This window comes from Clupea harengus, chromosome 7 (assembly GCF_900700415.2).
Source record: "Clupea harengus chromosome 7, Ch_v2.0.2, whole genome shotgun sequence".
Classification (NCBI taxonomy): Eukaryota; Metazoa; Chordata; class Actinopteri; order Clupeiformes; family Clupeidae; genus Clupea; species Clupea harengus.
The window spans coordinates 1225466-1239619 of record NC_045158.1 but is presented as its reverse complement, the minus strand read 5'-3'; the positions used below and the strand labels follow the sequence as shown (position 1 = coordinate 1239619).

The 14154-nt window shown below is 39.6% G+C and overlaps 1 protein-coding gene across 1 annotated transcript; it reads left to right on the top strand.

The window, feature by feature from the left end:
- The first annotated feature begins 1368 nt into the window (after window positions 1-1368).
- cdo1 (cysteine dioxygenase, type I) lies at window positions 1369-7629 on the top strand. The gene is made up of 5 exons (XM_012835925.3): window positions 1369-1595; window positions 2484-2561; window positions 4136-4293; window positions 4980-5149; window positions 6541-7629. Exons 1-5 carry the CDS (start codon window positions 1426-1428, stop codon window positions 6568-6570), a joined length of 606 nt encoding a protein of 201 aa, XP_012691379.1. The 5' UTR covers window positions 1369-1425; the 3' UTR covers window positions 6571-7629.
- The last annotated feature ends 6525 nt before the right edge of the window (window positions 7630-14154 follow it).

Here is a 14154-nt window from a genome sequence, read left to right as displayed (position 1 = left end):
CGCAGTCCCTTATTTGGTTTAGCTAAAGGTTGTTGACACTTACACCCCTCCTTTCCATGCTCCTAAGGCACTGTGTTGATTGGCGGGGATTGTTTATGGCTCGGTCCGAGCCACTAGAATGTTTCTTTCCCATTTACAGAGGCAGGACGAGGTAGCCTACAAACAACGGAGTTGTTTTGATGTTGTTGTTTGGAAGGTGGGGGGGCACAAAAAGTGAACGGACAGCCAGTGGATAGTCTGGAGCAATTCGCTGTGAAATTGACTGAAAGTGTTCGGGATTAGTATTGCGGACTCTCCAGTAAATTCTTCGAAGTGTAATTTGTTATACAAGCCGGTACACGTGTATAGTAACTTGCACTTAGCATACGTTTGACAAATGAACAGTTGACAAATTATTATATTTTATTATTATATTATATATTATATTTATTTATTTTTATCCTAAACTGTTGTGTTATACTGCATATTTTCAGTTTAAGTACATTGAGAGCAACTAAACCCAGAACAAATTCCTTGTATATGAAAATGTACTTGGCCAATAAACATGATTCTGATTTGTTCTTCAGTTCATTTCACTTCAGTTCATATTCTAGAAATATGAATATTAAGTATACGTGTTATAAATAATTATAATATATGAATTATAAAATATAAATGACCCTTCCCGTATACGTTTTTCATATTAAAGATGTTAAAGAGCATGTTGAATCAGCATCAGTTAGATCCCACATACAACCAATTTGTGGGATTTGCCTAGTTGTAAGGAGGACAAAACGTAGTCAATGCAAAATTAAACCAGAGGTCTGTGTTAAAATGTCGAAGTATCCTAAAGGTTGTAAAGGGTAGGCTACACGAGGCAGTTCAATAATATTCAAATGTAGCCAATCGTATCTTCACACTAGGTGAGCTACCCTAAAGAGGTTCTGTATTGATAGCCTTCAAACGGGGTAGGCCTATGTTGATTTTTCGAATAGGTCTAAACCACTTCGGCGTCTTTTAGTTAGGACTAAATTCAGTTCGCAAACCTAAAAAATGCTGCGAAATCTAACGTTAGCCTGTTTCACTCCATGTATACATAGCATTGTTTTGTTCCAATCCTTCTGAATGAAATAAAATAAGGCGTGTAGGGTTGATCCAAACATAGATAGTTACATTATAACATAGGTCTAAGCCTGGTATGTGTTCTTCAACTGAATGTGTGTATGCACATTTCTACGTTTAATGCTACATTCTTCTATTGTGTTATTTTTCAAATTCAGTGTACCGGTATATTTACAAAAACAATATTGTGCTTTTAAATCTGGCTACCCTGCTGTGTCTCTGAGTGGTACAGTCCAGCTACAAGTCCAACCCAAATATATAAATGCTGTGACGAACGTTTGTTTTCACTCACTTGGTCCATACACGAGGAATTCAGCTGGCATTATGGAGAGAACTGAAGTAATCAAACCACAAACGCTAGATGATCTTATCAAAATTTTGCACAAGATCTTTGAAAGCGACAAAGTTAATATCGAGGAGGTGCAGGACATCATGGAGGCATATGAAAGCAATCCTCAAGAATGGAGCAAATTCGCGAAATTTGATCAGCACAGGCAAGTTATCATATATCAATTCTAAATATCGATCATTGTGATAGCCTAGATACATTTTTTTTATTAGCTAGGCGTATGTCATTTACGTCCATTGCATTTTTGCAGGTTGCGTGTGCAGGATTTGCTTTGTAAGTTGTCTTTTAAAATAAAGGAAAAAACTGACATTTTGTAAAATGTAACGTGGCTGTTCATTTCGAACTGGCCTGTTTTTTTTTTTTTTTTTTTAATCAAACTGACAAAGTCGCGAGGCAGTCTTTAGATACTTTAGATACCTAGGCCTTGTTCAGATGAAAACTAACTGAGCTCTGTCAACAATTATGTCGCCAAAAATCCGTGTTAATACTTCTATTCTAAATAAATGTATGAATGTTTTTGCTTTGCCAATTAAGTGCCTCTAAGAATAGCCTATATCAAGGTGAACCATACAACGGTTTCGCCGTTTTATGTCCCCGTGTTTTTGTGACTTTTCATGTTTAAGAACTGTTGTAAATGCTGTAAAAGGTGAGGTTATGAAGGGTGGGGACGAGTTCACCAATCAGATTCAAGACTGAACCCACACCCGCTTGGCCACGAAACGCCCGTGCTCGCGGGACCATCACAGGCGATGCATGGTTGCAAAAATGAATACCTCCGAGCCCAATCACGTGGCTGCTTCGTCTCCCAGTGCGAAATGCTACCTCACACACACATAGCCTCAGCAGTTTTTAGTCGTTTTATTCGTTTATTCGTTTATTTTTTCTTCTTAAAGAAAATTACCTCAGTTGTGGGAAACCTAGGATCCCCACCCTATCGTTTCCCTCAGCTGCAAAATGAGATAAACACTAGTGTCAGTGCATCATCATGGTGACATGATTTCATGATTCATTGCCCCTCTCTTCTCCATTGTAGGTACACCAGGAACCTGGTAGATGAGGGGAATGGGAAGTTCAACCTGATGATCCTGTGTTGGGGAGAGGGTCATGGCAGGTAAGACAAACAGGACAATTCTGGATGATATTCCCTTAAAGCTAATTTATGATTTTATCAGAGTAGGCATCGGGCATGTTCTGCCTGAATGGCCTTAATGAGGCCGTTATGAGCAAGAGGTCAGAGAAGTCACTTTTGGAATCTGAACGGGCTGACATTATTTTATGCTGTAATAATAGCAATGCATGATTTAATTTTTGCCTTGATTTGGAGGCAGTAAGTGCTGTTTTAAGTGTTATTTTGTGATTTTACAAAAGAAAACAAGCTCACTGATGATCATCAGAAGCTCAGAACTACAGAATGGTCCTGTAGATTTGATATTAAAAGTGAAATCGGTATTGATAAGTGATTGATATCATGATCCAGTATTTACATCTCATAGCATTCTGTCATTCTGTAGGTTTAGAACAAGTTCAACTTTAGGTCCAATTTATGTACGCGTATAGGCCTAATTAGTAGAACTGAGAGATTAATCTTTAATCGCGTTTCTTTTAACTAGCTTGTTCCTGTTACATGTGTGTATCTGAAACACAATCACATCATTTGCAATGTATTCCATTTGGGAATTCAGACCTTTGTGATAGATCAAACAAACCAAAGACTTGCACCCTGTCCTATGGAAGGCAGTAGTTGAAAGATCAAACCAGTTGCCACTGGTGTTGTTTTGAAATGCCAGTGATGGTCTTCAAATTAGCAACAATCAAAATTGATCTTAAACTTGGTGAAATAGTGTTTCTGTTTTGCCACGTTGCTGAACACATTTGATCTTGGTTCATTGACCTGCTGAAATTAGATCCACTTAAACGCTGAATTAACACTTAGTCACTTTATATGGCTCTAGATACTGGAGTCCAATGTTCTTGGTATGGAGGAGTTGCACAAGACATATAAAAAGAGATAAAACATTGATAACAGTGTTCATATTTTAGACTATGATGTAGATAAATACATAAAGGTCACCTTATGTGACTTCTGATCCACTTGGACAAATGTTTTTGATATGATCTTGACTATGTCTGGTCTTAACCAAAATCCCCACAGTCAAAAAGGATTCATAATCAGTCTTAACTGGTATTAAGTGAATTTATGAGGCTTTTTTTTCAGATTTTTATTTACATTTAGTCATTTAGCAGACGCTTTTGTCCAAAGCGACGTACAAGGGAGAGAACAGTCAAGCTACGAGCATTAGAACCCTGGTGTAACAATAAATACTACTTTACATAAGAAATGTTCTTAAGGAAATGCTGTTCATAAATCAAAAAAGTTTATTCCAATGTATTAACATCGTAATTACTCAAGTCATTGTTTCATATTCTTTTTGAAAACTTCTACAGTGCCACTGCCGTTGAGTACGTTACTACAGTACTATTGTTAGTTAATACCACTATTGTTAATAGTCATGCTGCTAGTTCTGTGTTCTTTTTCATTACTGGTACTGCTGCTACTGTTACTACTGCTACAAACCACTACCAGCAGGCAAATAAACAAGTGGTTCTTGTATGTGTCCTTCTGATGCTTGACGGATACTGTCTGCAGCAGTCTGACATTGCTTTTGTGCTTGGCACTCTTTGCAGTAGTATCCACGACCACACAGACTCCCATTGCTTCATGAAGCTGCTTCAGGGCCAGTTGAAAGAGACACTGTTTCAGTGGCCAGAACAAGAGTCCCACGGTGATATGGTTCAGAAGTCCCAGAGGATCTTAGTGGAGAACCAATGTGCCTACATCAATGGTAAGCATTTTTGTAATGTTCTTGTCGTTTGCTTGACATATGCTAAGCTAAACCGGAATGGCTCTGTGAAATGTATCGAATTGCTGAGATTTCCGTGTCCGAGAAGCCTCGGGTTACGTCCTATTTAATTTTTATGGCAATGAGTAGCAGCTGATTAAGTTACAACGAGTACAAAATTACATAAATCTTGGATCTGTGTTATCTGTGTTATCACAGTCCCTCATACTTTGGCTTGCAGTGATAGTTATATAACGTCGTCACACAGCTTACCTTGGGAGAACAGATAGAGCAGAATATTGTTTTATGTTCTAGAGAAATTCAGGTTTCAGACAGAATAGTTTCTCAAATAATTCCTAAGGGGCTTCAGCTGCATTGATGTTATAGCAGACATCTTGCCCTGGGCATTGAACGGTTAAAATGGAACAGACACTTCAGACTTGCTGTTGTACTTGTGGCACAAGATAGAGCCATGTGGCATGGAAACTTTCCCTTGTTTCATTAAAAAACCTGTAAAAAAAAAACAGTTGAGTGAGCCAGCGAGAGAAACTGAGAGAGAGACTGTCGTTTGACATGAATGTTTACGCACTTCATTTACCTCACAAAAGTCTATTTTGTTGTGTGTGTGTGTGTGTGTGTGTGTGTGTGTGTGTGTGTGTTTGTGTGTGTGTGTGTGTGTGTGTGTGTAGATTCCATAGGCCTTCACAGAGTGGAGAATGTAAGTCACACAGAGGTTGCTGCGAGTTTGCATCTGTACAGCCCACCCTTCAAGCAATGTCAGACCTTCGACCAGCGAACAGGACACAGAAACTCAGTCAAGATGACGTTCTGGAGCAAATTTGGAGAGAGAACTCCATTTGTAAGTTCTCATCACATAGTTAGGCTTAGGTGTCATTGTAAAGCTTGAAATGTGAGTTTTTGTTTACCTGTTAAACCTTTTTGTGTGTAGCCCCTGCCACTGCTCCTGCCCCTGCTCCTGCCCCTGCTTAAGAAGTGAAATTAAAAGATTGTGTGTCAGGGTAATCTCTCACTTCCACAATGGAGTCAGGAAAGTTAATGTTTAGTCCCCAGAAGATAGTGAGACTACATTCATATCATTATTTCACGAAAAACATGCTGTGAGCACAACATGTACATTCTTCATGTGAGAGGTGCAACCTGGCTATTTTCTAACTGAAGAGAGTGAGGACCAATACAGTCATTTGTAGAGCTGGCACCATGTCTGTGTTTCCTGGCACAAAGCGCCGCTGATTGGTCTGTGGGTGGACTGCCCGCCAAGTTCTGGATGTTAGAGGTTTTTTCCATTCACCCTGCAGGAGGTGTAGTCTGATGAGTTCAACATGTGGAATGGCCTTTTTTCTTTTTTTGGTTTATCTCTAACGGAAGGGTTGCATAAGTTACACTGTTGTCTGGCTCAGGGTATTACAACATCTGATAAGATTAGATAATTTAGGCATGCGCCTTTTATCACCTTTCTACTGTGTTTTTACTAAGTTCTCCACGTTCTGCACCCTCCATCTCTGAATCTGTCTTCTTAAATTGTTCAGCGAGACGTCATGACTTTCCAACACTCACTATCGGACATGTTTTCATTCACTCACTATCGTACATGTTGTCATTCACTCACTATCGTACATGTTGTCATTCACTCACTATCGTACATGTTGTCATTCACTCACTATCGTACATGTTTTCATTCACTCACTATCGTACATGTTGTCATTCACTCACTATCGTACATGTTGTCATTCACTCACTATCGTACATGTTTTCATTCACTCACTATCGTACATGTTTTCATTCACTCACTATCGTACATGTTGTCATTCACTCACTATCGTACATGTTGTCATTCACTCACTATCGTACATGTTTTCATTCACTCACTATCGTACATGTTTTCATTCACTCACTATCGTACATGTTGTCATTCACTCACTATCGTACATGTTTTCATTCACTCACTATCGTACATGTTTTCATTCACTCACTATCGTACATGTTGTCATTCACTCGCTATCGTACATGTTTTCATTCACTCACTATCGTACATGTTTTCATTCACTCACTATCGTACATGTTTTCATTCACTCACTATCGTACATGTTTTCATTCACTCACTATTGTACATGTTTTCATTCACTCACTATCGTACATGTTTTCATTCACTCACTATTTTACATGTTGTCATTCATTGCTTACGTTTGACTAACTCAGCCATTTATTGTATCTTTGTCTTTCCCTTCACAGGCAGCTACATTATCACAGGAGAACAACTGAGATGCCCAGAGAGAGTTGAGGTAGAACTGCGTTTGGAGAGCCTCTCAGACCAATAAACGAAAACAAAACAGGCACAACACATGAGCAAAGAAGCTAAAAGCTAAAGTAAAGAATTTAAATCAAATGAAATAAATGGACTGAACAGAACAACCCCTTTTGTTAGAAAAAGATTCGCAGAAAAGAGAGGGTAGTTGGAAAGGCCAGGGCAGCAATTAACTAGGCTTTACCATCAGCCAGTGTGAGCCTGGCCCGTGAGGCAGAGCACTGGCCGAGCAGGGTGAATAGTGGCATTAGCTTGGGCTGCAGAATGAAGCTGCTCTTTGTCTGATATGTTTGAGAAGAGACCCCCACCCCTCCCCAACTCCCCCCTCCACCATCCAACAGCAGCATTCCGATGGGTCTGGGACCTGCTGGGAGGGACCCGCATTGGGAGTGTTACAGGGCTCCGCATGTTGGCCGGGCCGTGTGAGAAATCAGAGATGTTTGGAAGAGAAAAAAACAGAACTACAAATGCCCCCAAATGATCAATATCCAGCTGGTACTTGTGTATAGATGACCGGGTGCACTTTGTGTCCGACACTTGTTGATTTCTATGTTCAAATGTATGTGAGAACCACATGTTGAGGGCTTATGTGATGAGTTGAGTCTGTCCATTTCTGGAATTTTTGTAATTGACATGAGTGAAGTTCAAAAGTGTACACAGTAGACCTACATGTGTTTTATAAATTGCAATGCCAAATGACAATCTGCGATGTTTTAGTGTTAATTTGGTCTTGTTGTTTTAGTGTTAATTTGGTCTTGTTGTTTTAGTGTCAATGTGAATGTGTATTTAAAGTAGAATTGCAGTTTTTAGTTTTACGGTAGACTCGAAGCGCTTAATAGATGAGGTGTTATTTTCTCTCAGGATTTGGCCTGTTGGTATAAACTGTAGTATTTATAGTAAGCGATGTTGAAAAATAGACCTTTCAGTTTTAAATAATTGTCTAGAGAAAACTTTGATCACAATAAAGAATTACTGCTTTGAATGTAGGTCATTAAATATAATCTGTGAAATGCCAATTTTGACTGGTCTTATCTTTTCTTTGGTTCTTTTACATCACTCTTCACTAGCAATATCATTTGATGTCATGTGTCAGTTTTGTCTGCAGTCATTGTAGTAGGAAGGGAAATCCATAATGAGTTGTGTCCTAAATCCATCTCATATGCCGTTCCTATGCTACTGGGAAACTAGTGTCAAACATAAGTGTTTGTATCCCCCCCCCATTTCCTTCTGTGAAGCGCATTGTGTTGCCTCTTGGTATGAAATGCGCTATATAAATAAAGTTCGATTTGATTTGATTTGATTACATATTATCTTGGAAGAGTTAAAGCCACGTTAATGTTAAGTGGCAAGTCTTCAAATTGTCTGGAATGTTTACACATTCTATTTTTATTAGAAAGTACCCAAATGAACACATTTGCATTAGTAGTGTAAAGCACATCATGGCAAAAACAAGTCCATTTCCAATGTTCTTTAAGGCACACAATCTGAGCCACTGAATGTGCCCTCCAGGACATTCTGATTTCACCATCTGGTTATCTACTCTAAAGCGCCAGGACAGTTGCCTTCCTCTCTTTCTAGATCACTTTCACTCTTCTGGAAAAATGACATAACAAGTGCAAACTGTACTTACAATTTTAGAACATGACGTGCTCTTTTAGCAAATGTGTGGCCCAAAGCCAAGTTGCGCAACCAATCTCAGACAGGTTTTATCACGCTAGATGACCTGTTTTATTGGTGCAGAGCAATATTAACACTGTGCCAACTGATTTGCTACCATCATCTAGGACCTTGAGACCTAATTACAATATTGGTTTTGGCTGGCATGACATGTGACGCCTTTGTGGACTGTTCCTTTAGGCCAGGCGGGCACAGAGAGCCAAGCTTAGCAGTATTTCTTAAAGAGACATGCACATATGTAATGTGAGCCTTATGCCATCTGTGGACATAGTGTACAATGGAACTTGGGATTTTTGTAGCGTTCTTTCATCTCCATGCCACGTGGCTCTCTCTTGTGCCACAAGCACTCTGCAGCAACTCTGAAGTGCCTGTTTCATTTGAACTGTTCAATGGCCGCTGTCAGGATGTCAGCTATATATACACCAGAGCAGCTGAAGCCCCTTCAGAATTCTGTGAGAAACTATTCTGTCTGACACCTGAATTTGTTGAAGAGAGTCAATTAACAAACATATTTACAAACTATTTTACAAAAGATACAGAGGCAAAAAAAAATCACGTTGTTGCCTACAAAGGCGATTCAGGCGTCAATATCTATATATTTCCTTAAAGTACTTGTTTTCATTTCACCCCCATATCCAGGATACACAATGTGTTGTTTTCACAGCCACACAATTTGAAGTTCAGCAGGAACCTACAAAGGGATTTGGGCGTCAATATCTATACTTTTCCTTTAAGTACTTGTTATAAAGATGTCCTTTCAGCCCCATATCCAGGATGCACCATTTGTTGTTGCCATGTTTGCACTACTATGTTGCTAAATGAACGATTTGGAATGTTTTGGAAAGTAGTGTCTGACGTCTCCCCTTGTTTTTAACGTCTGATTCCCTGTATAGTGAACTTAGTGAGTGAGTGAGTGAGTGAGTGGACAAGTGGAGAATCCCAACACAGCTTTATTGTACGAACAGTCATTGTCTACAGTTACTGAATCCCAAAGTTTCCGTTGAATTACTCAAGCACAGAGGTAGTATATTGAGAGACCATTAAACCATTTGAACTTCATAAACATTTTGAATGTCATATTCATGCACTGCTATAAAAAAAGAAGTCTTCCCTGGACATTCTGGTCTCCCCATTCTGCTACATCAACCACAAAACATAATGAGACTATGTTACACTGTCTTACTACGGTCAGTGTGTTTACATGATGGTATAATTCGAATCTTTGCTTAGTCGGACTATGCTTTCTTTCGAGGGTAGGTGCTATTATCCCAATGTACATGGCAGTGAATAAATCGAATCATTGGCCGAAAGCATGTCATATCCGATACGATAGGTGGCGCTGTTTTTATTACAACTAGTGGTGATACAGCCCTTTCCGCTTGACCTCTTCACCACTACCAATAACAACAACAGTTGATTGAGCATGAATCGCGTCTGTTCATCGGTCCAGAAATGCGTGTTGCCTCTTGGGTTGTTTGTTTGTTTGTTTGTTTGTTTCTGCCAGGCCGATGTGTTTATAAGTTACATTATTCAAAGGTGAAAGATAAAAGGCGAGAGAAACGCATGCACATTCACACACACACACGCGCGCAAATAATGGGTTACAGCCAAAACGCATTGCCCTTCTGCCAGTTGCATCAAATTGTTTAAGTACTTCTTCGCTGTCGATTTCCAAATCTGTGTGAATATTCATAAGAGCAAGTCCAGTCAGTCTTTTGTCAGTCATCGTACTTCGTAAGATATGTCTTAAGACGCCCCATTGTACTGAATGACCGCTCAGCAGACGCTGTGGAAACGGGCAAATGTGCCGAACTTTCCAGGGCTTGATAAAGCTCACTGCATTTGGGCTGTAGGTCATTTAGCTGTTTCCAGCTCTATATCTGCATCGTCAACGCTAGGCATTAGTTGTCCGTACTCCGATTTTATAGTTTCCCCATCGTAATAAATATGCATTCATGATATTTTTCTATGACCGAGTTTGACAGGTATTGGTCAGGTAATAGTCGAGTGACAGCTGATTTCACAAGCATTAACTTTAAACCAGAATATTATAACGTGTCGGCATAGTCGCCCCGTAATGCCGTGCAGCGGGCGCATACTGTTATACTTTATGTTATGCATGACGTTCCCTAGGCTATATGTTCCTTACCGTTCTAATTACATGTCGTTGTTCTGTGTTGGGACAGAGCTTATACAGGTGGGTGACGGTAGCACAGTCTGTTCGTGGGCATAAAGCCCGTGCCATTGTGACAGTGTGTTGTGTTTAATAAAAAGCCATAACAAATATACCACGCTTCCGTGATTTGTTACAATATAATGGTCTTGCTTCTATAATGTATAAACACGTAGGTTACAGGGTGGGTGTGGCAGAGAGAGAGAGGGAGAGCGATGATGCACACGGATATATCAGATTTAGCGACCGGAGCAAAGTTATGTTGCTGTAACGTTGAACTCTTTGCAATCAATAAATACAGTACTTAATAGGCTAATTGATACAATATCTCCTCGTTTGAGTGTGGTTGTTTGAGTGCAATGGGAGTGTATGATCGTTATTGTCTATAAAGCAGTGTTTCTCAAACTTTTTCAGACCAAGGACCACTTAGCCAATAAAAATTCGCGGACCATTTAACTAAATATCCCCGGAACAACATGCCTCCTACCCAAGACCTGGCGCCAGACAATTGTTAGCGCACACATGATTTTCGCGGGCTCTCCTTTTGTACGTACCAGTAGGCTAGTTATAGATATGACAATGCGCAAGGCAAAGCATCTGGAACCCTGCTCCATGTCGCAATAATGTCGTAGAAATGTCGCAATAATTTACTTGTGGCCGTCGCGGACCACACTTCATCATATTTGATAGAATGAAGAACAAATTAGTTGTGAATACTATCACCGAGTTTGAAAGGTATTTGGTCAGGTAACAGCCCTTTAACAGCTGATTTGCTTTCTGATTTGACAGTACTGCTGTGTGTTTTAAGCAAATAAAATGTGGACTGTTTACAAGCGGGCACCTGCTATCGTTGATTATACAGTAAATACGTTGTGAAATGAAACAAAAACACATCACAGTTAAAGATGTATTAGTATTGATTGATTCACATCGATATGAATGGATGACATGACTAACAAGTGGTGGGAAATTAATATGAAAGTATTTGTTCGGTGAATTAGCGCGCTCTGTCCAAACAGTCAACGTTTTTGTCAACACTGGCACCACATAAGTATCGTAATTTGAACGTCCTTATACGTTTTTAAGGAGGGGTTGTAAAGGTACTCATATCTTCGGACCTCTTCTGTTATGTTTGTTCATAGTCAACAAGAATAAGCTTGTGAGACAGTCTGCAGGATATTCATAAATAAACGTGTCATTAGTATGAACAGCTGAGACAACGTATCGTCTCTTTCGTCTTCCGGGTCACGACCTGGCAGGGAGGGAGGGAGGATGGCGGCGGGATCTCAAGCATGCGCAAAGACGCAAAGTCCAGTTCCTTATCCAATTCACCGTTACATGCCGCAATAGTCGAACTATCAACTGGATCGGATCGAGTTATCCAGGGGTGTTAGTCCGACTATGTGCGGTCCGACTACGATCCGACTAAGGTGCTTACATGAAACGGATAATGCGATTTCAGTCCGACTAAGGCAGTTATTCGAATCCATGTAACCACGGTGAGTGCTACTACTGCTGCTGCTAAGGACATTTAATGCCATGGGTAAGTAGTGGTAGTACTCATGGTTAGGCACTATGTTGAGCTAGCTGTTACCTAAAATACCTAGCTAGGTGTTAGCAATCACTGCATGGGCACTGGGACATTGTTACAGACAACAACTTCTGTTAACAACTTCTGTCACAAAGCAACAACTGTCTGACTGATGAACATTATTAAGGATTATTGAACTCTTCAATTCAGTTCAGGTCCTTTCATCCATTCATCACTCTGATTTGACATTCTTTACTTTGTTATATCACTCAAATATAGTCGAAACATACACATCTATATGTTATATCACTTAAATATTGGCGAAACATACACATTTATATGTTATATCACTCAAACATAGGCGAAACATACACATTTATATGTTATATCACTCAAACATAGGCGAAACATACACATCTATATGTCATATCACTCAAACATAGGCGAAACATACACATTTATATGTTATATCACTCAAACATAGGTGAAACATACACATTTATATGTTATATCACTCAAACATAGGCGAAACATACACATCTATATGTCATATCACTCAAACATAGGCGAAACATACACATCTATATGTCATATCACTCAAACATAGGCGAAACATACACATTTATATGTTATATCACTCAAACATAGGTGAAACATACACATTTATATGTTATATCACTTAAACATAGGCGAAACATACACATTTATATGTTATATCACTCAAACATAGGCGAAACATACACATTTATATGTTATATCACTTAAACATAGGCGAAACATCTATGTGCTGCTGGCGCAACAGAGGATCTGTAAACTTAAGACTCCAAAGGATATGTCATGGCCCTGGCAATATAATTCTATATATTTCCAACATAATAGTGTAATAGGTATTTTCAATATTAAAATACTACTGATAATAGGTATTTTCAATATTTTCATTAGACAGGCTCCTCTTACACAAGCCTGTGATTTGTTCTGACCCTGTATTCTCCCATATTGGACACATTATCTTATTTGCACAAAATGTCACGGTTTCATTGGCAGATGCCAAGAGCCGTCGCTGTTTTCCAAAAGAACATATTGTTCTGCGAGGATGGAGAACTGGCTTCCCGATGGCTTACTCTCCTCAGCTTACCTTACCCTATCTTACCCCTCCAATCAGGCTGGAAACAAGGTGACAGTTAATGGATGCGATACAAACACCAGAGCAAGAATGAACCAAATAAACTCCCTCAGGCATTATCATACTGGCATGACGTAAATAGCTGAGGCATGCAAGGTGGTCTGATGAGGAATGGGGGAATAGTTAAGGCGTGAGTCACTGGACAGAAAGTCTGTATAACTACAGCACGTGCTTGCAAACACTTAGCCCAAGCACTGAGAATAATGTGAACAAAAGTATGGCATATTGAATATTGTACACGGACAATGTAGATGTTCGTAACACCACCCAAAACCATTTATATGACATGAGAGAGACTTAAGAGTTTTCTGGGAAATCCCAGTGGTGTGTTCTCATCTTTCACAACCCATTCTTGTTCGTGGAAAGAGAAGAGAAAGTCAAAGTGTATGAAGTCCATTCCAGTTCAAATAACTATATCAATTCAGGGTTACATCCGGTAAAGCCACTAAATCAGATCATTGCGTTGAAGACAGCATCCTCATGGATTAGTGCTAAAAAGGGTGTAGGAATGTGTATGAATCTACTTCTACACAGCTGTGGGTTAAGACTGTATGAATCTGTATCTACACAGCTGTGGGTTAAGACTGTGTATGAATCTGTATCTACACAGCAGTGGGTTAAGACTGTGTATGAATCTGTATCTACACAGCAGTGGGTTAAGACTGTGTATGAATCTACATTGGTGCTGTGGGTTAAGACTGTGTATGAATCTACATTGGAGCTGTGGGTTAAGACTGTGTATGAATCTGTATCTACACAGCTGGGGGTTAAGACTGTGTATGAATCTACATTGGTGCTGTGGGTTAAGACTGTGTATGAATCTGTATCTACACAGCTGGGGGTTAAGACTGTGTATGAATGAATCTGTATCTACACAGCTGGGGGTTAAGACTGTGTATGAATGAATCTGTATCTACACAGCTGGGGGTTAAGACTGTGTATGAATCTGTATCTACAGAGCTGTGGGTTAAGACTGT